This window comes from Megalobrama amblycephala, linkage group LG1 (genome assembly GCF_018812025.1).
Source record: "Megalobrama amblycephala isolate DHTTF-2021 linkage group LG1, ASM1881202v1, whole genome shotgun sequence".
NCBI classification, from domain to species: Eukaryota; Metazoa; Chordata; class Actinopteri; order Cypriniformes; family Xenocyprididae; genus Megalobrama; species Megalobrama amblycephala.
Genome location: NC_063044.1, coordinates 65,331,904 through 65,355,674, shown reverse-complemented (window position 1 = coordinate 65,355,674; position 23,771 = coordinate 65,331,904). Strand labels below are relative to the sequence as shown.

General features: G+C 37.2%; 3 protein-coding genes across 3 annotated transcripts in view; 1 reads left to right on the top strand and 2 right to left on the bottom strand.

Annotated features, from left to right (window-relative positions):
* LOC125279969 overlaps positions 1-18,688 on the bottom strand; it is a 28,540-nt gene extending 9,852 nt beyond the window's left edge. The window contains exons 1-7 of the mRNA XM_048210218.1: positions 18,366-18,688; positions 5,435-5,668; positions 4,239-4,610; positions 4,006-4,107; positions 2,161-2,487; positions 1,504-1,530; positions 40-396 (exon numbers count right to left, since the gene is read on the bottom strand). Coding sequence (XP_048066175.1) covers positions 40-396; positions 1,504-1,530; positions 2,161-2,487; positions 4,006-4,107; positions 4,239-4,610; positions 5,435-5,486 — 1,237 coding nt within the window. The 5' untranslated portion in view covers positions 5,487-5,668; positions 18,366-18,688. The remainder of the gene's footprint in view (positions 1-39; positions 397-1,503; positions 1,531-2,160; positions 2,488-4,005; positions 4,108-4,238; positions 4,611-5,434; positions 5,669-18,365) is intronic.
* LOC125279979 (gastrula zinc finger protein XlCGF57.1-like) overlaps positions 7,130-23,771 on the bottom strand; it is a 34,655-nt gene continuing 18,013 nt past the window's right edge. The window contains exon 2 of the mRNA XM_048210235.1: positions 7,130-9,576. Coding sequence (XP_048066192.1) covers positions 7,973-9,576 — 1,604 coding nt within the window. The 3' untranslated portion in view covers positions 7,130-7,972. The remainder of the gene's footprint in view (positions 9,577-23,771) is intronic.
* LOC125279994 (E3 SUMO-protein ligase ZBED1-like) lies at positions 10,954-14,142 on the top strand. The gene is made up of 3 exons (XM_048210291.1): positions 10,954-11,492; positions 11,643-12,114; positions 12,404-14,142. The coding sequence occupies exons 1-3, from the start codon at positions 11,425-11,427 to the stop codon at positions 12,575-12,577; spliced, it is 714 nt and encodes a 237-aa protein (XP_048066248.1). The 5' UTR covers positions 10,954-11,424; the 3' UTR covers positions 12,578-14,142.

The window sequence follows — 23,771 nt, the reverse complement described above, 5'->3', positions numbered from 1 at the left end:
CGCACACACACAAATCACATTTTGTACGCGTTCACTTACCAAGTAGTCCCACTTCCAAATAAGTTTCAGTTGAAAACACAAATGTCTGTTTGCTGTAAACTTTACATGTGTATTCTCCCTTATCTTCAGCTCTCAGATCGTCCAGACGGAGGGAGAAGTTTCCTTGTTGAATCTGATCAGTAAAGAAATGAGCTCTATCATGATAATCCTCCTGCTGCTGGGCCTCTGCTCGACTCTCACCATCTTGATACTGATGAACCAGAGTCTCTGAGTCTGTTCTTCTCCATTCCACCTTCAGATTTTCTAATGGTAAGTGTTTATTACAATAACAGGGCAAAACCACTGAAGATCCCAGAGAGATGACCAGATGACCAAAGGGACAATGCACAGTAAACCCTAAAAAACATTTTTTTTTTTTATAATATGAAACATAGAGATCATATCTAGAGACAAAATAAAATTACTGTATTTCTGTATAATGCACACTATTTAAAGAAATTACCAGCTGATTAGTTGGAAAATTGTATTATTGTTTACAAAAAAAATTCAATATATTGTACTAAATAAGAACATTTTTCTATTTTTTCACGTATCTTCTGCTGCCTTTGTTTTTGTGGGAATCAGAAAACTAGCAAAGCAGAATTGTGATCCAGATGCATCATGGGTATTTTCACACTAACAGTGTTAATTTTGTTTAGCCTTCATCTACATTTTAGTGGCATCGTCTAACACACCCGTTTCAGGTCATCAACTTATTAGTAGAGACCGCAGGTCCTGAATTGGGTGTGTCCAATAAGGGGATATACAAAACAGCCCTGATTACACAGAATAAAAGACATTCTGTCAGTATGTGTAGATGTCTTTATTATAGCTAGTTTTATGACAACTCCTTTCTCTATAAAAGAGATGAAGTAATCCATCTCATACAATATTTTCCATCTTTATTACCATTTTTATTGTTTCTTTATACTTTTACAGTCGTTTTGAGCATTATTGAACATGCAATATTTATATATATATTTTAAATTAAGAATAAAATTAATGGTATAATATGTTTGCAGAGATTTATGTAAAATGCTTAGATGAAATACAGACTTCTCCGAAAACACTACTAAAGCCAGTATATTATAAATTGAAGCATCCACTCCAGGCCTGGATGTCTATTTCTGTTTTGGTCTGTGTGATCCCACCCACTGCCATTTTACCCAGTAATATTTCGCCACCCTGGGTTGCCAGTTAGCAGAAAACTCAGTGCGCTGCAGCCATGGAAGCCAGCAAACAAATTTTATTACAGATAGCTGATTCTGTGTGAGCTAAAAAGCCTTGGTATCCATCTAAAAAGATTCATATTATCAAGCAATGTAAAGCTGTAACTGCACCGCTAGAGAGTGTATTAGCGGAAGAGTGGCACATACTTGAAATACTGTAAATATAATACTTAAAATAAAAGTAATGTATTGGTTAGGATCAGTTTTCTTTTCCATTTTTTTTCGTTTTACTTACCTGGAATAGATGACGAGCGATCACACTCTACAGAGGGAAAAAAAACAATAACACATCCATCAAACTTAATAAAAGCTTCAACCTGTTAACAGGTTAAATGTTTTGCACTCACTATTTAATTATTATTTTATCAATATTCAATTATTTGTACATCAGTTATCTCATTTTGGTTGCATGTGCTGAAAATGAACATTTCTTCTGTTTTTGTCTTTATTCAAACTGAATAATTAGTGCTTAGTGCTGAGTTCGATCATAAAATACTCTTAGATTGACTAAAAAAGTTACACTGGTATTCAGGGACAGCCATTCAAGTGGTTTAGATTGAACCTACAGTATCAGATGGTTATCATTTTGTCTATTTAAACACGGAAAAATTTAAGACAACATCAGTAAATTAAGTAGTGCTACAAGGATCTGTGTTAGGCCCTCTGCTATTTTCAATATACATTCTGCCATTTGGTAATATTATAAGAAAACATGGAATTAGCTTCCACGATGATATAGTTACATATTTCATCATGACAAGATGAAATCTTTAAATTATCTAAGTTGACAGAGTGTGTTAAAGATATAAAATATTGGATGACCTGTAAAGAATGTATTTGTTAAAACTATAATAGTATATTCAGTTATATACCATTTCATACTTTCACTTACCAAGTTCCAAAATTATTTTAGTTGAATACACACAATCCTGTTTTTCGTAAACTTTACATGTGTATTCTCCGTCATCTACAGTGCTCAGACTGTCCAGTTGGAGGGAGAAGTTTCCATGTTGAATCTCATCAGTAAAGAAATGAACTCTATCATGATAGTCTTTGTGCTGTTTCTCTGGTCGACTCTCTCCATCTTGATACAGATGAACCAGAGCTTTAGTGTCTGTTCTTCTCCATTCCACCTTCAGATTTTCCTTTAATAAGTGTTTCTTAGCAAAACAGGGCAGAATCACTGAAGAACCGAGAGGAACAAATGGTTGAATCATCCCTGAAAATCAAAAGACATAATTCCTAGTGTGAAAGACCCTGAGGAAAAATAATGCACATACTGTAACATTTAGGAAAAAGAGAAGCATATTGCTGATATGAACAGAATGTTATGTTGTAACAGTTCTTTGTCACATTAGTTCCCAGTAGCTTTCCTAATGTTATAGCTAACCCAATCAGTAGGGAGCGATCTGTAGTCTGAGTTGGCTGACTGCCTAAAAGGGGTAGAGAAGAAGTATTGGGCAGGAAGTAGTGTGCTAAGCACATGGGATGTCTTCTCACCTCTGTTTGCTGTCCTTTGTTGGTGCCCTGATTTGAGGAACAACTTGTTCCTATTCTATATGTATGTACGTAGGGTTTGTAAATATGATTTTGTTGGGGCTTAGCATCGGACACATGTTTGTTTATTGTTTGTTTTATATGCAGAGAATTTCTTGTGTGGGAGGATCAGCAAACAGGACCTAGACCAAAGGGACTTCGTTCATCCAACAACCGTCTGCTAACCATCTCATTAGCTATGGTCAACAACTGATGAATCGTTTGCTGATATGGATTTTTTATCACTTCACTTAAGGACTTTTGTCTCACACATTCACCTTTGAAGACTGATCTATCTGGGGCCAGATACTACTTATTGCTGTATCTATGAACTGATGGACTTTCCAACTGATGGTGTTTCCTAGACTGTGGTGCTGGAATAGACTTGTTGATGCTGATGTATTGCTCACAATATGCATTGAATACACATGGGTCATTGAAATGTAGCAGTCTGTGTGGTCCCTCAAAAATGATGTAGCATCAAAAAGTTAGGTGTTACAATGTGTCTTTCTGCTGCTATGCTGCACAAATGTAAGTTGTCTGAAAGTTTCATGAAGAACATAATTGTATTTTGCACACTGGACTCTGTGTGTATGATAAAAGCTTTGACTCTGGCTTGTCAATGTATTTGCTTCCTGACTGGATATGCTTTGGTACATTTGTCTGTTGTGATTTTGACTGATCCAAATGCACTGAAACACTGGGAATCATTTCAAGAGGGATCTTCTCAGTGTGGCTGTTCACCTGACCTAATTAGTACTACTAAGTCATGCTCAATGCGTGAGCACTATGATAAGAGAAAGCCTAATGCAGTAATGAGTCACAAATGCCATATGGAATTTTTTCATGAGTCATTCATTCATGCATGTCCTTGAGGGCTCTTTTACAAGAGGTGTCTCGTTTGTCATTACATTATTTATAATGATGCTCATGATTGCCCCTCTTAGTGAGATACCAACCTCTAATACTTGCAGACTGGAAATGTTAATGATAACATTAATGTCTGTAGTAAGGAGAAGTTCAAACCAGCAACTATGTATCATGATAATTGTAATGGTCTGGATATTTGTGACAGAAGCCTAAATTAACTGCTAGCAAAGATGTTTATGTGTTTATCAGTTAATGACATATCTGTACTGTACTGAAAACATGTCTTATTCTTCAAGTTCCAAATGAACTACAATATATAAAACATTTGTACCTTTATTTGGTGATTTGCAGTAGATCAGACAACAGAGCAGAACTGCAGATCCAGATCCAAAAATACAGAGAATCAACACCATTATGTGTGAAAAAGAGAAACCTGTGAAGCACAGACAATAGTTACTGAACATAAGAGTTATCAGGTGCATTGTCAAATAGTGAATATAGTTTATTAGTGCAAATATAAGCCCCAATGACTATATTTTTCACAACCACTTATCAGTTACTCACCCAGTTGCTCCAGTACTACAGTTGCATTGGCTGAAAGTCCTCCAGCAAACACTTGACACATGTAAACTCCTTTATCCTCAGTTCTGACACTCTTCAGTCTGAGAGAGAAATTTCCTTTGGGGATTTCATCAGTGAAGAACTCAACTCTGTCTCTGTATCGCTCATCTGATGAATCTGGAAAAGTCTCATTGTTTTGGTAGAGCAGAACCAGAATATCATCTGTTTTCTTCCATGAAACCTCTTCAATGTGTTCAGGTGTGATGTGAGAGTCGACAGAGCAGCTCAGAGTGACGTCCTCTCCCACAGACGCAAATATGGAACGACTTGATCCTGATACTAGAAGAGGACCAGAGTGACTTTTCACAGTGAAGCCTAAAAACAAACAGAAAGAGAGAAAATAAAGCTTGTTTTGTAGTTATTTTAATGCAATCATATTCTAACAGAGATCATTATAATCATTCTTATTGAAATGAACAAGTATTTATGTCGGTGCTTCTTCAAATCTAGAGACAAGCTGCTTTCGCTTTCTTTAAGAAAGCAATGTTTAAAATATTCTCAAACCAGGTAACCAGGAAATATAATCTGAGTAAAACAAAATGTATCACAGTAATAGCAACATCCGAAACTGATTAACCCGACCACAGTTGTGTTTGCTGTTCATGTTTGCTGAAACCTACATTATGACAAAAGCAAAATCTGGTTTAACCACCTGCATGTGAGAAACACAATGAATGGAAACTAAAGAAAATCTTCATAAATATCAGAAACAAGTATGAATCAGAATAAGAGCTGTGGATCGAAATCATCTATTAATTCAGCCAACAAAACTACTGAAGCAGAACACATCAAGAAGAAACATGCTAAAAATGTTACGGGTAAAGCAGGAGAGATTTATCTAAAGCTGCTTTTAATATTTACTGATTATAACACAACACACGTTGATTTTTAAAAGCTTGAAGCAGGAACATGGGCTTTTCCTTCACCATCGTCCAAATCAAACATTTAGAAAAGAAAATGTATTGTTTTGTAAATATATTCATACAAACACTCATTTCAAGCTTTCAAAGCAAAGAGATATTTAAGATCATGAGCAACATACATTTAGTCAAACCTTTGACTGATACTGTAAGTTTGCAGAGATTTAAATTGTGCCTTGCCTTTAGAATCAGCGTGAATAGAGAAAACAATGTACATACCATTAGCTACAACTGGAATTACAGCCACAAAAATAATCAGAAGCAGGTCCATGATCAGTTGAAATTATGATCATCTGTCTGGATCATCAGAATTAAAAGTCTGTAAGTGAACAATCTGGTGCATGAAGTCAATATATTTATTCCTGTTTTATTTTCTTCCTTCTGCTGAGAAAGAGTTCAGTTGAACAGCAGCTGATCCAGATAAACCAGTTCTGATTAAATCGAAAAACATCACTGTGAAAAAATCAAAAGCATCCATAAAGAGAGTAATCTGAAACTGAACAGGAGATTTAGATGATTAAGAATAGAACACGAGTTTATAAATTAAAACTTAATTAATTTTAGGCCCAGTTTCACAGATAAGGCTTAGCCTAAGCAATTAGATTCAATTAGGGTATTTATGTAGCTTTTATAAACATACACTAGGAAAAAAAACAAAAAAAAACACTGGTGTGCATTTTGAGACAAAACAATGGCACTGACATATTTTAAAATATGTCAGTTCAAGATGCTTTCAGTTAAAACAGCTCAAACATGCATTTTAGTCTAGGACTAGCTTAAAGGTGCCGTAGAACGTCTTTTTAAAAGATGTAATATAAGTCTAAGGTGTCCCCTGAATGTGTCTGTGAAGTTTCAGCTCAAAATACCCCATAGATTTTTTTCTATACATTTTTTTAACTGCCTATTTTGAGCCATAATTATATATGCACAGATTCAGTGCGCGACCCCTTTATCTCGTTCTCCCCTCCCCCAGAGCTTGTGCTTGCCTTAACCAGCATAAACAAAGTTCACACAGCTAATATAACCCTCAAAATGGATCTTTACAAAGTGTTCATCATGCAGCATGTCTAATTGCGTAAGTACAGTGTTTATTTGGATGATTACATTTGATTCTGAATGAGTTTGAGGTTTTGCTACGTGGCTAAAGCTAACATTACACACTGTTGGAGAGATTTATAAAGAATGAAGTTGTGTTTATGAATTTTACAGACTGCAAGTGTTTAATAATATAAATAACGACAGCTCTTGTCTCTGTGAATACAGTAAGAAACGATGGTAACTTTAACCACATTTAACAGTACATTAGCAACATGCTAACGAAACATTTAGAGAGACAATTTACAAATATCACTAAAAATATCATGATATCATGGATCATGTCAGTTATTATTGCTCCATCTGCCATTTTTCGCTATTGTTCTTGCTTGCTTACCTAGTCTGATGATTCAGCTGTGCACAGATCCAGACGTTAAAACTGGCTGCCCTTGTGTAATGGCTTGAACATGGGCTGCCATATGCAAATATTGGGGGCGTACATATTAACTGTTACGTAACAGTCTGTGTTATGTTGAGATTCGCCTGTTCTTCGGAGGTCTTTTAAACAAATGAGATTTACATAAGAAGGAGGAAACAATGGAGTTTGAGACTCACTGTATGTCATTTCCATGTACTGAACTCTTGTTATTTAACTATGCCAAGATAAATTCAATATAATTCTAGGGCACCTTTAAGCCTTTTCTGTAAAAGCAGGGGATAATGACACAAGAGCTAACATTACAACAAAAACATATCTTGGATTTGTGAAACCAATATTACTCACATGTGGAGCAGAAATAATGCAACCTCTGCATAATGTAATGGGATGCGAGATAAACGAAACAATCAAATTACATGGTTTTACACCATCTCAATTCCCAAAGATGGTTTCTGTCAATTTAAGCTGTTTTTTTATCATGCTGATGTTATCTAAGTGTTCATTCTTTAAATAAATTTGGTTTTAGTTCGATATTTGATGCTATAAAAACGTGGGTTTTGACGTCATGATTGACAGCTGAGATTGACAGCTTCTCTGAGCAATTTAGTCACCGAAGCACCAATAGACTTTTTTCTGGATCTTTGGGAGGAGATTGGAGCTTTAACTTTAATTTCTACATTTCCATAACGCTTTATTTCACACCGACACAATGATTTGTTCTGCAGTGAAATATATTATGCAGGAGTGTGATTTTGTGGCTCCACTTCGTGCTCACTATTGCGCAGACTCTGGCTCCAAGTTAACTTCTGCGCAGACTCAAGACTCAAGATGTCAGCGCCATATTGGAACACTAGCGGCTTCACTTACTACAATGGAAGAGAGTGAAGGTGCATTGCCCATTTTTTTTTTAGTCTATGGTCTCATCTCATGTGCTTTCTTTTCCACAAGCAGCTGCATAGTAAACAAACCTGAGGTAAAGTAAAATAAAAACTGAGAGCTGCTTCTCAACACTTTTATTTAATCATGCCTATTCATACAAGAGAATATGCAAATGTAACTTTTCAGCATAACAATTCATAAATACTTTAGTTTGTATAATAACAAAATTTATGAATACTTAAAACGCATTCGTAAGTGCCTTTCGAACTGAACATGTTCGCTCCCTACCGACTGGAATCACACTTAAGATGGCAAAATACCCTGCAAAGTCCACTTTGCAGTCCACTTATGGTCAAATGGATCACACCTTCTCTGTCCTCCCCCATCATGAGTGGACACGCCCTCTACTGCTGATTGGCTACAAGTGTGTTGTGCTGCTCGGTCTGATCCACTTTCAACAGTGTTCCTCCGAAATCGCTTACTGCTCCTTTAAACTGCATTACTGCAGGGTGAGAATGGCGAAGATGAGCTCTGAGACTCGTGTTCCATTTAAATCTCTTCTCACACAGATGACATGTGTAACGCATTTGTTCAGTGTGAATTCTCATGTGACTATTAAATCCTTGTATACAGGTGAAACTCTTTCCACAATGAGAGCAGCTGAAAGGCTTTTTCCCAGCATGAATTAACATGTGATTCTCAAGGCTTTCTTTACGTGTGAAAGTGTTTCCACACTGAGGGCAGGTGAAAGGCTTTTCTGAAGTGTGTTTTACCAAATGATCCTTAAGGTGTCCTTTACATCTAAAACTCTTTCCACAGTGAGAACAGGAATAAGGCTTTACTCCAGCATGAATTAACATGTGATTCTTCAGGCTTCCTTTCCGTGTGAAAGAGTTTCCACACTGAGGGCAGGTAAAAGGCTTTTCTGAAGCGTGAATTACCAAATGATCCTTAAGGTGTCCTTTCTGTGTAAAACCCTTGCCACACTGGGAGCAGACAAAGGGTTTTATTCCGGTGTGAATTAACATGTGACTCTTAAGGCTTCCTTTACATGTGAAAGTGTTTCCACACTGAGAGCAGGTGAAAGACTTTTCTGAAGTGTGAATTAGCAAATGATCATTAAGTTGTCTTTTCTGTGTAAAACTCTTTCCACACTGAGAGCAGCTGAAAGGCTTTATTCCAGCATGAGTTAACATGTGATTCTCAAGGTATCCTTTACGTGTGAAAGTCTTTTCACACTGAGGGCAGCTGAAAGGCTTTTCTGAAGTGTGAATTAGCACATGCTCATTAAGTTGTCTTTTCTGTGTAAAACACTTTCCACACTTAGAGCAGGTAAAAGGCTTTAATCCAGTGTGAATTTTCATGTGATTCTTTAGGATTCCTTTACGTGCAAAAGAGTTTCCACACTGAAAGCAGGCGAAAGGCTTTTTTCCAGTATGAATTAACATGTGATTCATAAGGCTTTCTTTACGTGTGAAGGTGTTTCCACACTGAGAGCAGGTGAAAGGCTTTTTTCCAGTATGAATTAACATGTGCTTCTTAAGGTTTTCTTTACGTCTGAAAGTGTTTCCACACTGAGAGCAGGTGAAAGGCTTTATTCCAGTGTGCATTCTCATGTGATTCCTAAGGACTCCTTTACGTGAAAAAGTTTTTCCACACTGAGAACAGGTGAAAGGCTTTTTTCCAGTATGAATTAACATGTGATTCTTAAGGCTGTCCTTACGTGTGAAAGTGTTTCCACACTGAGAGCATGTGAAAGGCCTTTTTCCAGTATGAATTAACATGTGATTCAAAAGGCTTCCTTTACGTGTGAAAGTATTTTCACACTGAGAACAGGTGAATAGCTTTTTGACTTCTGTTATTTGAATGCTGCTTTGTGAGCAACTGTTTTCAGTTTTGGAAGAACTTAATGGTTTTTCTCCAACGGTGAAATCATGAGCTTTCTGAAGCTGATATTTCTCCTCCACTTCATTCAGATCTTCTCTTTCCTCTTTCACTTTCACCAGGCCTAAAATGAAAACATTAAAATGATGAAAATCAATTGGGACAAATGGAAATAAAAGGAAAATATAGCTGCAAGCAGCGATGACGGGACCAAGCTCCGGAACCACCGCCACCCCAGTGGGTTAAGGAAACCTGTGCATGGCGGGCAACATACAATCTTAATTTAATTTAAATTAAACAATGATTTTACATATGAGACTCTTCCTGTTTCCTTTTTTGTCACTAATATAATCCCTTGCCATGACAACACTGCTCAAGATATTCTACAATTGTTCACAATTTAGTATCGTCAGTGTGTTTTTTTCATGTTGACTGGGTTTGGTGCCGATTGCATGAATCCACTACGAGGAGTAGTTAAAAACTCTAAGCCTGATTTTTCAAAAAAATATTATAAAAGTTTGACGTGTTGCCATGGCAACAGTATATATGATATCAAGAATCCTTTCACAGGTCGACATCTGCCATGTCTTGACATTATTCTGGTGAAGTTTTAAGTGAATTGGGTAAAAATAAGAGAGTGATTTCAAAGCATTTTAAGGTGACACTCCCTGTTGCCAGTTGGTGGTGCTATGACTTTGACTAACAGACACATCCATGTGATCGGCCTCCTACAATGAACAATTCATCATAAATACATTGCCTCGCCACAGCCAAACCATTTGAGATATCCAATTAAGGCTGAGCAATTTTATCGATTCTGCGATATAAATCGATATTTTTTTCCCTAAGAAAGTATCGATTTTTAAGCCGCGAGTATCGATACATAAGTCCCATTCAAATCCCCCGTGTTTACCCCCGTTCACGTTGCAGGAAGAGCGATTTGGTCAGCCAGCCGCTAGTGTCGCTGTAGAGCAAGTTACCTGTACTACTAACTTTACACAGACGCCGACGTCTACGTCTTCCTGTTTACGCAGTCAGAGTGAGGAGATTCAAGAAAATGGCGGCGAATATAAATCCAGCACCTTCATGCTTAAAAGCAGATGTGTGGGAGCACTTTGGATTTAAAAAGAAGAAAGAAAGCGACGATTTAGACAAAAGCATCGCGGTTTGCAAGCTGTGTGACACGAACGTGAAATACTCTGGAAATACCACCAACCTACGAGCCCACCTAAAACGTCACCACCCGAACAAGGTAATGCTAACGGAGGACCCCAAGAAGCTGCGGCCGCGTGACCCAAAACAAACCACGCTGGACATCGATGGTGGTTGTTCCCACAAGTTTCCATCTGCTTCACCAAGGTTGCAGAAAATCACAGAGTCTATCGCCTACTTTATTTGTCAGGATTTGAGACCGTATTCGGTGGTGGAAAACGCCGGCTTTAGACGCATGGTGAACGCGATGGAGCCCCGGTATCCTATTCCAACCCGCGAACACCTCACCAAGGTTTGTATTCCCAGGCTGTACGCTCAGACAAGGGCACACGTCAAAGCCTCCCTGGCCAGCGCGGAGAGAGTTGCCCTGACGTGCGACGGCTGGACCTCGCGCACAACTGAAGCATATGTCACCATCACGGCTCACTTTATCAACAAGGAGGAATGGGAGCTTGTTACGCATGTTTTACAAACCAGGGACATGCCCGAGAGTCACACCGGACACAACCTGGCAGAACATCTCAAAACGGCCCTCGCTGAGTGGGGAATCACAGAAAAGGATCCAGTAATCGTCACTGACAATGCGTCAAATATGACAATCGCAGCTGAGTAGGCAGCATTCACACTTCATGTCAAATGCTATGCTCACACACTAAATCTAGCTGCACAACGTGCCCTCAAAATCTCAGCAGTCGCACGCCTGCTGGGAAGGGTGAGACACATTGTGAATTTCTTCAGACGGAGCACCACAGCCAACCACATGCTGAAAGAGATACAGAGGCTTCTACGACTACCAGAGCACAAGCTGATGACGGATGTGGTTACCAGGTTAGTGTGTGGATACTTTTCAATAGTATATTTTGTTTTTTATTACTAATTTGTTTTGCCATTTATGTAAAGCAGCATTCTGTGCATCCATGCTGTGAATTGCGCTATAGGTCTATAAATAAAGTATATTTTTCTTTTATTTAACTACAGGTGGAATAGTGCACATGACATGTTAGAAAGATTCCTAGAGCAACAACCGGCCATCTGCGCAGCCCTGCTCTCCAGTGAAGTCAGGAAGACCGAGAAGGATCTGTGCACACTGACTGAGTCAGACGTGACAACAGCTGAAGAAGTAGTCAGCGCGCTGAAGCCCATGAAGGAGGCTACACAGTACATGTCCAAGGAGAAGACCCCCACACTGTCAGTCGTCGCACCCCTCCAGGACACACTGATCAACGGACTGAAACCGATCGAAGGTGAATCTGCAGTCATAAAAGAGATGAAGGCTGCCATGGCTGGGGATCTTCAGAAGAGGTACATTGACCTCAAGGCAACTCTCCATGCATGTTCAGCGATGGATCCAAGATTCAAAAGTCTTCCCTTCGTGACTGAAAATGAAAGAGAGGAAGTTTATGATGGACTGATTGTAGAGGCTGCAAGACTGAGCATGCAGCCATCAGAGGTAAGGCAGATGGTACTGCTAGGTTTTACCTTTGGCCTTGCATTCAACTTTAAATCCGTATCCGTCATCTCCTGGCGAGAGTAAGCATAGGCCTAAATAATGCATTGTTCAAAGTTCAAAAGACAAATCCTACAACGTTAACAGTTTAAAATGGATAAATATTAAATAGTTTATAAAGCATAAATACTATAATGTTAACAGGTTTAAAGGCATATATTAAATATATAATTAAAAGGTTTATACAATAAAAGCTCATGAATTTAATTTCATGTTGACTTATTTAATTTAGTCACTTTGGAGTGTGGATGAAGAGTGGACAGCAAATGCTTGTGCTGATGATGAGGGGATGGCATCTAAAGAAGAAGAAGAAGCTGTAGATGAAGGAGAGCAATTCATGGAAGAAGAAAGCAATCATGGTCAGTATCACCCATTGTTTTCCAGTGAAGTGCACTGTGTTGTCTGAACCTCTGTGTAGGCATTATGGAATGTACTATAAGTAATGCGTTTTTGTTTTTATTGTTTATTTATTTAAAGGTCAGCGTCTTCCACCCAGGAATCCAAGGCCGTCTTGTCCACTGGCTGCCCTTCTTGGTGAACGATACGGTGGTGGTGCAGCACGACCCAAGACAAATACCCAAGAGAATGAGGCCAAGGAGCAGATGACCCGCTACAAGGAGGCAGATCTCCTGGAAGTGAAAGAAGATCCACTGGTCTGGTGGAAGGAGCACCAGTATCAGTATCCACTCTTGTCACAACTTGCTAAAAGGTACCTCTGTATCCCTGGCACTAGCGTTTCATCAGAAAGGGTCTTTTCCACCGCCGGAGACATCATCACTGCTCAGAGAAGTGCACTTCTCCCAGAGCATGTTGATCAGATTCTATTCCTGAACAAAAATCTGAAGACAATGTAGATCACTTGGTCTGCAGTTATGTGGAGAGGAGATTTTCTGTTTACTAGTGTTCACTTAAGTCCTTAAGATACTCTGCTAAGATGGGTACAATTTTAAGTTGGCTTAAATGTTGCTCCTGTGGACTTGAATTATTGGCTGCCATGGTTTATTTTTCTTTTCTGTGGCTAGACTGGCTACCTCACATACTTGTAGGCCTAAAGGCCTTAAACTGCTCGGCTAAGACGGGTACGTTTTAAGTTAAATGTTGTTCTTAATAGTGACTTGTATTAGTGGATGGTACAGAAGCCATGGTACTATGTTTACTTACCTGGTGGCTAGACTGGCTACATCATATGTTCAGTGTCAAGCTAAAAAGCTGTCAAAGAAACTGTTCAGAACAGGCCACTTGCTGCACTTTTGAAAACTCCATTGTTAATTGCAATACTGCACTTTATTTACTTTTCAAATGCTTGTAAGCTACAGTTTGCACTGTTTCAATAAATGGAAATAATTTTCTCAACACATCTTTGATTCATTTTGTCCAGCACTTGCACATATATTGTTTTTAGTTTTTAGTTCAGTTAATTCAATCCAAGTAAATGGAACACTCACAAGATGTCACCAAAATCACTCTGTCCCCAATCTTTCAGAAAATGATGTAAGTGTATCAATTTATATCGAATTGTATCGAATCGTATCGTTGGCTGAATATCGTGATATATATCATATCGTGAGCTGAATATCGTGTATCATATCGTATCGTGAGATTAGTGTATCGCTACAGCCCTATATCCAATATCTGTCCACAATGTAGCATCCTTAATGTCTTGACTTCATGTTGAAAAGTTTGGTGTCAATTGTATGAGAGCCTTTGGAGCAGTAAAAATTTGAGAACTTGGTTTAAAAAAAATAAATAAATAAATAAAATCTTCATTCAAACCAAAATAGCTGACTTCCTGTTGGTCAGAACTAATGACTAAATTGAAAGTTGTGAGAACAATATATGTACCGAGTTTGGTGACTGTAGGTAAAACTAAAGGCCCCGATATACTTCAAACAAAGTTCTTTTTCGTTTTTCGTTTATGGGTAAAACAAAGTTCGAATTACGTGAGCAGCGATATACTGTAATCGAGCATCTGACACCGCCCACACTGCTGAGAGCGGCGTTTAGATGAATATGTAAATATGGGCTGTACACTTTCTTCTCAGTAACAAAAACAGCTTATGCTTTTTATAGAAAGCATAAGAAAAGCATCTGATCATAACAACATTGGTATGTTAACATGAGCTCTGCAAATTAGCACTCCAGTCCCGTCACGTTTATTTACATAGCATTTTATTCAATAGATTTCTTAAAAGCTTTACAGTAAAAAACAGTGTCATTGCCTCATTTCATCAGAAGCACAACTTCAATTTGTACTATAAAGTGGCTATCCAGCCACAGTGTGTTCATATTTTCACCCACAGAAATCGTATCTAAACGAACGCAACAGACGAAATGAGTCAGAAGAGTTCCATGCGAAAGAAGGCAGAGTCTTGGCGTTATCGCGTTACGTTATCGTCACTGACCAAAGGTAGTACGAAGGTGTTTTGCAGCTGGAGTTCACTTTGGCAAGTCGTTTCGAACTCCCAAAACAAACACAAAATTAACCTCTTTTTGGCCTGATTTTGTTCAGAATGACGACGCATCAGTTGAATTCTTCGATTTAATTTTGAAGTATACTGGGGTCTAAACCCCCAACATTAGACAACAGTTAGTGCTATATAGTCCCCCCCTCCACAGCCATTTCTAAGGCTTTGCCCATGTCTTCTGGCTAGAAACTCTGATGTGTGTGTCAAATTTCATGCAATTTTAAGCATGCTAAGTGCTTTAGAATCCCCCATAATGAATATTAAAATTTAATGTGTTGCCATGACAACCGTATTCAAGATATCAAGAATCCTTTTACAGGTGTGCATCTGCTGTGTCTTGACATTATTCTGATGCTTTTAAGACTGAAGCAAAATAAGAGGGCGATTTCAAAGCATTTTGAAAGTGACACTTCCTGCGGCCAGTTGGTAGCACTATGACTTTGACTCACAATCACATCCATGTGACTGGCCTCCTACAACGAACATACAGCTGAAGTTTCATCCAAATCAGTCAATGTATTCAGAAGCTATAACACTGCCCGTTTCCCTTTTCTTGCCATAAATTTGTTTCAACACCATGGCCATACCGTTCGAGATATGAAAAATTTGCTCACAATTTAACATCCTCAATGTCTTGACTTCATGTTGACTGTTTGGATAAATTCCCTAGGAGGAGTATACCAAATTCCAGAGCATGCATTTTCCAAACAACCCTAAATTGCCGACCTTCTGTTGAGTGTTGCTATGGCCTTCGCCCTTTCAGGGCTTGGGCCCTAATAATCTTTAGAAAAACAATAGGGCCTTCACCTTTCAGGGCTTGGGTACTAATTAGGATATGTTTACATGACAACAATGTAACAAAAACAAACATTTTTCTTTTGCGTTTTTGAAAAGTTTCACATATAGACAACATCAAAAGAATCCCTGTTTAAACAAATGTGCAAAAATGACTAAAAATGCTATTACCATGCTAGTCCAGTAGTTTGGCAATGTCAACATGCTAGAAACACTGCTAATGCTAATCACTGATCCATCCATAGACTCTTAAATATTTGCCCATTAAAATCCAAACAGCAACTTCTTTGACTTCTTATATTTATATATTAGGGGTGTAATGGTTCACAATATGAGCTCCCTCTGTTGCTCTGGCTGAAAGGATAACAGTTCGAGAGATCGCTCAAATGTCCTCAGATTGCAATCATTGTAAAAATTGGAAAATTAATAGAAATGCTCAGAAAAGTGACGTAAACATAGGGTATGTTATAAATATATTTCTAAATGTGTAAGCCTTTGGACTTAAAAGCCTTAATAGAGTTGTTTTGTGCATTCTTGTGATCGTAAATAAATGGAAGCAGGTGCAACTGAATAGGTATGTGTTCTCTTTTTATGTCAATATAAATATCAGTTAGATTCAGCTTGACTGATGTGCACTCCTGACATTAATAAATTACTAACTGCATTCTTCTTTAAACTGTAATGTTGACATGCATTCTCTGTAAAGCTGCTTTGAAACGATATGTATTGTGAAAAGCGCTATACAAATAAATGTGAGTTGAATTGAATTGAATTACTGTTACTGTAACATTTTTTATTGTAAAACATTTTTAAAATATTGATGTTGGAATAATATACTGCAACATAATATATTGCGTTGATCACAAGATATTACTCAGGGAATGATGTAACATCTATTTAAAAATTAATAACAATTTATTCAACTATATTTTATGCTATCACCACGAAATATGAACCAGATGCAGCTTACATGTAGGAGAGCATCACCAAAAAATAATTTTTTATCTGATCTTATTGCGTATTATTCCATGTCAAATAATAAAAAAAAGAAAAAGTATTTTAAAAAATCATATATATTTTTTGTCTTTTATCAACTGTGTCTCAGCATGAAAATGTCCAAATGTAATGTAATTTATATTTTCTGAAAATTTAAGAAGTATTCTATCAAATGATACCTTTTGACTCTCCTTGCTACAGTTTTGGAGTTATGAGTTCTTAGTTTTGTGTGTGTCGCTCAGAGAAAAAAAAAAAAAAAAAACTCTAAAAAAGCCTTCAGGTCTTAAAGGGTTAAGTAAAGGCCAAAAGTTTGCAAGTTTGGATTGCTAAATCTTGAATGACTGTCAACTGTTGAATAAATGAGTGTCATGTCCAGCTTGTTTACTTTGAACCGGAAGACACTCCCACTTTTGACACAAGGCCTCACAGGGCGTAGGAAACTTGAAGATAGAAGCCAAGAGGCAAAAACGGCCTGATAATGTCCATTCTTTGAAATGTGATACAAAAGCGTCAGTCGTTGTCTTGCTAAAGCAATGGATTACTGATGATATGAGATGTAAATAACGACCGCATTATGGAGGATGATCAGATTATTCTTTTAATTTTATTATTAATTTGTTTACATCGCTCTGCAAATAGAGAACTTAGCCAGTTACAGAGAAACTGGTAGCCAGGCAACAGACAAGTGACCAATCCCCAGGAATGAAATAGCTTTAAATCATTTTAAAGCTTTTTAATGCATCCAACCATTTTGAGCAACTCTTAATGAGTGCTGACTAGTCCCTCTAAACTGCAGGTGCCACCTATCTACAAAAAAATGTAATAACATTTTTCAAAACTACAGCCTTGATCAACACAATAGGTGTCATTTGAAAGTGTAGAGTATGAACTTTAATTAACTCCTAATATTACTGAATTATCTGCTCATGGGGGCCATACAAAGTCCTAGATGTAGTAGTTTTTGTTGTGGGGTATACTCATTTTTGCATCACCCTAATTTGAGTATAACTTACTTAGATTACACATTTTTTATTAAATTATACAGTTTTATTATTAACCTTACTTTCATGTTATAAATTAAACAGATGTTATATTAAACTTAGTCTTGTCAACATTTTGGAATTTGTTTTTGTGTTCATTGAGATATTGTTTAAAATGTTCCTTTACATTTAAAATATAAATTACATTTACAATGAGCACTGTACTGTAATTACCAGAACTGCCTTTAATGAACTGTCCCTCATGGACAAAAAAGGTGGTGGTTGTTTTTTCTGCAACAAACCAACTAATATAATTTTGGTCGACTAAGCCTCTTCTAGTCGACTAATGTTTACAAGACTATTAGTGTGCAGTCCTAATATATAGACTAGAACAATGTTTAATTTGGTCCACAGAGGAACAAAACTGGGTATCTTGAGGTCAAGAGATATAATCCCCCAATCAGAGCTTGACACTTCTGCAATATGAAAATATCTGCTGTGTTTACTTTTTTTCTCAACCTGGCAACCATGTGAATACACTCTGTAGTTTTAAAATTATACATGTAAGACAAGTAATATTATTGAAAGCAGTAAAAATCGTTATTGTAGGTATAGCCCATGAATGTAATTATTAAAGTTAAAATGTTGTGCTTTTGTTTTTGTTATTATAATTTTTAATTTAGTCATTTTATTTTCTGCTTTACAAGGCAGTAATCAGTTGTTTTTAGGTTTAGAATGTAATGTTTGTATTGTAACACTTTTTTCCTAATAATGTACAGCACAGCCTACATGAATACATTCACTATATTTGTTTTCATATGCTTCATATTACACATTGTCTGGAGAACAGCATTGGGCAGGGTTGCAATAACAAGACTTCAGTAAAACAGCTCTAAAGATTAGCTAGCTTAAACGTAGCACAACAGTTATTAAATATGAATGAAGAATAGACACCAACCTCCTTGTTCCTCGTGTTTTATTCTCCAGGGTTCTGGTTCACTCATGTCCTCTTCACTCTCCTCCTTTTTTTACAGTCTATGCTCTCCTCTTTAACAAACACCATCTTCACAGCAGCAGATCTCAGTTCAGTTGATACTCCTCCAGATAGTCCTGCCTGCTTCAAACCTTAGTCACGTCTATGAGGATGGGAATATTACCGGTATTTATTAACCTGATTCAAAAATGTGTCTTTCTACTAAAAGTACATTTCTAACAGTTATAAAGTCAATACAACACAACACCAGAGATCATGCTGAAAACTAATCTTCTGCCTCTGAGGTTTAATGGTGGTTGGCAAACAAGCGTGTTTTACCGCCACCCACTGGACTGGAGTGTGAAGTTTTGAAGGTATTACTTTCTAGCAAATGAGTAAAAGGGAAGGGAACAATACAACCAAACTCCCCCAGTGATAATGATTCTACCCTTTTGTAAAGAGTTTCAGTTGTTATAACATGCCACTATTTCAATACAACTTCAGCAAATGTCTTAAGTATCTTATTTTAACAGTGCTTAAGTATTTTACTCGTACTGAATGTAGGCTCAACGTGTACAAAAGTGCTGTACAATTTCAAAGGGATTAGATAAAACACAAAATACAAGGATATAATTAATACAAAATAAAACACAATAAGATAGGGGAAAAGAGATAATACCATTTAAACAAGAGAAAGATAATATAATAATAATAAACTTTTAATCCAAACCTAATGGTTCTTACAAAGAAGCAAAGGCCTCATCAAACAACATCTTAAGACAAGTTTTAAATAAGTCTACTGAGGTAGACGATCTGATAGACATTGGTAAACCCTTCCACCACTTTGGAGCAGCAACTGAGAAACCGCAATCTTTTTTAACCGTGACCGAGGAATTTCAAGGAGCAGCTGATATTGGGATCTCTGTGAGCAACTAAAATTTATAAGCTCAGAAATATGTTTTGGTGCCAGTCCATGCAGAGCTTTAGAAGTATACAAAAGTACCTTGTACTTTATTCTAAAATGAACTGGTGTAAAGAGGCCAGAATAGGGGATATATGATCCCTCTTCCCAGCTAGCACACGTACGTCGCGGAGATGTCTGTGAAAGACCGTAGCATCTGGTAAACATTGCATTTGATTGACCGTTTTTAGTGGTTAATGAGCCGTCTTCCTTACCTCTATGACATCTATATGATGAATCTTCAATATTTGAAATCCATCTTCTTGTGTTTGTCAGCACCTTGCTGCAGCATTTTGAACTCCCTGAAGACGTGACAGCGATGACTTACACCCAGGTACAAAGCATTGTAGTATTGATAGTGAAAGATAAGACAGATTTGAGTATAGCAATATTTTGCAATTAAAAGAAACTATTCTTCACAATTGAATTAATTTGTCTGTCAAACTTTAACTCAAAGATAAAACCCAGATTCTTAAAATATGTATTCAGATTGGATGACAGAGGACCTAGATTTGTTGCTATATTATTGGCACAGCTACTAGGGCCAAATATAATGAATTCTGTCTTTTTCTCTTTTAACTGGAGAAAGTTATTATTCATCCAGCATTTTATATCTTTTAGACACTCAAAGAGTGATTTACAATCTCCAGACTTAAGGCAGATACATCTGAGTGTCATCAGCATAAAAGTGGTATGAAATGCTATATTTCTCAAAAATAGAACCAAAATATAAATATATATATAAATATTCACTGGTCCCAAAATGGAACCTTGAGGGACCCCACATGTGATAGAATCTATTGATAAGGAAAGTTCCAATTTGAACAGCAAAGGTTCTATTTTGAAGATAACAGGCAAACCCAGGGGCGGATCTAGAAAATTATTTTTAGGGTGGCATAGGGGTGGCATGAGGTCTATGAGGGGTGGCAACACCAAAGCAAGCGCCCATGCATAGTTTTTGGAGATTTATGGCCTGACATACACAATTGTGTTCACAAACATTGCATTACCAAATTAAATAAGATTTCAATATCCATCATGGCACCAAGTAAAGGCACTATATGAAAAACATCAACAGATTTAAAATGAGTCTGAGCTTGTATCACTAAAGGAGATGAGCAGTTTTATTAATATTACACAGGTTACTTCGATGGCATAAATCACATGTTTAGTGCAAGTTAAAGAACAATAAAAACTTGTTTTTTGCAAATAATTTTTGAGTTTCTGTTATTAACACAGGTGGGAATGTCGGTGTGTGTTCACCCAAAACACCCTATCAACTACATACTCTAGCAACACCCCAGCAATTACAGAGCCTAGCAACCACCCAGAATCTCCTAGCAACCACCTAGCAACACTTTAGCATTCACCCAGAACATCTATATTCTGGCCTAACTGACCAAACTATTTATGTTTTTAAACAAGATTTTAAGTTGGCTTTATGACATGCCAGCAAAAATTTGTCTTTCAAACTTTTGATCTAGTTGAAATGAAACAATTCAGCATTTTCTCACAACTATATAAACACAGTCTCAAAATGCACCAACTTGTACAAACCTCAAACTTCCAGGTCAAAATAAAATGTTTTAGTCAAAAACTTATTCTTGTCTGACAAAATCAAACTTTGGCCTCAGATGACACACAAAACTTAACAAATACACAGACTACTGCACTGCCAGGTGAACAAGTGAGATCAATTCATATAACACTGTAACAAAAATACCTCTTACTGGGATTCAGGAATTATTTTGCAGCTCACTGTCTACTACACTATACAAAAATAAATTTACAGATACAGTAAAATACAGCAATGATTTTTTTTCTTTCTTTTTTTCATTTTACTATTGTAAATTGATCTGGCAGTTGATAAGTATGAACTTGGTATGCACCACAATACAGTATCCTGTCAATTACAGTAAAACTAAATTCAGCATCCTCTGCACATTTGGCCAAATTTTATTACAGTATATAAGGTACTATAGCAGTGTATTGGTCTTCTGACACAAGACAGTCATTTTCTCAGTTCTGCAAAATACAGTATAACAAATGGCTACAGAGAAAGTTGACAATCACTAGTTTGAGGGTGTACAGCGTGCTACAGTTTACTGTACATAGTGAAATTTCCCTCATCTAAAGTACTGTGTAAGTTTAAAACCCCTGTAAATATTTCATTCAGCTCTCTCTCAGATTTTGACTGGTGTGTGTCATCAGTTTTGCTACCTCATGTAGTCATTGTTAAACTTTTTGAGAAATGTGTCTTTGTTTTGAGAACTGAACGAATGGTTTGGGAAACTGGGCCAACTTAATCACTTATAATGTGTTAGCAATCGAGAAAAGCTAAAATACATTTAGATTCTTACCTAACTAGTTTCTGTGATCGGGATCTTCTTGTTGATTTCATGTTACCGTTTCGTCGGATGGCAAAAAGACCTTTATCCATGATGAAAGTGGAGCGGGCGGTCGGTGAATCAGCTCGCAAAAAATTATGAAAATTCGAGGACTTCATAGTTAGCTGAGAAGCAGTAATTTTCCGATTCACGAACAAATGGAAAACAATTTGTAAGTGAACTTGGCTGCGCTGTGTTTAGACTCCCAGAGAACCGGTTCATAAGAGTCATTTGTTAATGAAGCGGACTACACGGGGTGCGCTGCGTGCGCGTGCAACCATCATGCAACTTATCGAAAGACGTGTTTTCTTGCCATTATTTTGCAATACGCTGTCTTTTTTATGTCATCACATTTAAGCGCCACTGCTGAAAAGCAGTAGTATTTGAAACACTCCTAACATTTATATTTTATTCTCTGATAATTTTGGGGTGGCAGATGGGGTGGCAAAGCTTTTTCTTAGGGTGGCAGTTGCCACCCCATGCCACCCCGGTAGATCCGCCCCTGGGCAAACCAGCTCAGAGCAGTTCCTTGGATGCCCACATACTGTCTTAAATGTTCAAATAAAATGAAATGATCAATCATATCAAATGCTAAGATCTAGCAAAACTAAGACAACACTGCTACCAGAGTCAGTCTTTACTTAAAGGTTGTTAGCTATCCTAAGAAGAGCTGACTCTGTGCTATGACCTCATTCAAAACCAGATTAGAATTGATCAATAGCATAATTTTTTGTTAAAAATGAAGATTGTGAGATTTGTGAGAAAAGCAATCCCGTTTATTCTTTTAAATCAAAATAAAACTGAACACCTCAATATTGCAATACATCAAAGTCAACACAACAGCCTCTTAAATGTCTACAAATGCTCAAGCCTCAGTTAAGTGCTCAAAAGGGCATAAGTAAACCATTATCCTTCAAAAAGATTTCTTCAGTATAATGGATAAATAAAATACTGTTGAGTAATAATAAATAGTCAAAGCCTACTTGCAATGGACATTGACTGGTTTTTAGCCTCATCACCCACTGCTGCCATGTGCTTATGTCATATGAAACACCTGTGATTCACAAATATATAGTATCTTCAATGCCATGTAGATGGCAATATCTCTTCTTTTGTAGCAGAAATAAACTGCTGCTGAAAAAAGTTAGGTACCATGCAAAATGTAATGAGATATTGCATTACTCATTACAAATGTACTTTAGTAAAGAGTACATATACTTATTAAAAAAATGTTGTCAAGTAGAGAGTAAAAGTTGCTATATATCATTGATACTTAGTCAAAGTAAGTACCTACACAAAAAAGCTACTTAAGCATAGTAACTTATTACATGTACTCAAATACTTTACACCACTGGATAGTATAAATGGAAAAGTTTTTTTTTTTTTCAGAAATCCATTAAATTTAAAATGGACAACAGAGCAAACAATGAATATATATTTCATTTTCATAACAGTATAAACAGGAAGATATGCCATATAAAAGATATGACACCAAATCGTATCAGGTTGTGTATGCAACCATGGTTCCCTGAGAAGGGGAACGAGACGCTGTGTCTTGGTGTTGACACTATGGGGAACAGCATCAGTGTGACCAGTGTCTGAGACACATGTAACTTCACACCAATATTTATTGGCAGATGACAGTCCATGTCATCACAAATGGAGCACCCATGAGTAAAAAAGGGTACCTCCAATACACAGCATCAACACTTTTGTCTGAAGAAGACAAGCAGGCAAGTCTGAGATATGGCATCATGATGCAATTTCTCATTCTCTTTCTGAGGCAACAATGGTTGTTGATGTTCTTTTTCGTAGTGGAACTTAAATGCTATGTCTTGGTGTTTAACCAATATGAAACAAAACAGCTCCTGAAGACCAAAAAGCTAATGACGTGTATTGCAGGCATCCTTTTATACTCACAGGTGCTCCACTTGTGTCATCATAGACTGTCATCTGCCATGAATATTGGCATGAAGTAACACGAGCCTCAAGCCTCGTTTACACTGCAAGTGTCTGCGGCGCGTTTCGGCTCCGGCAAGGTTT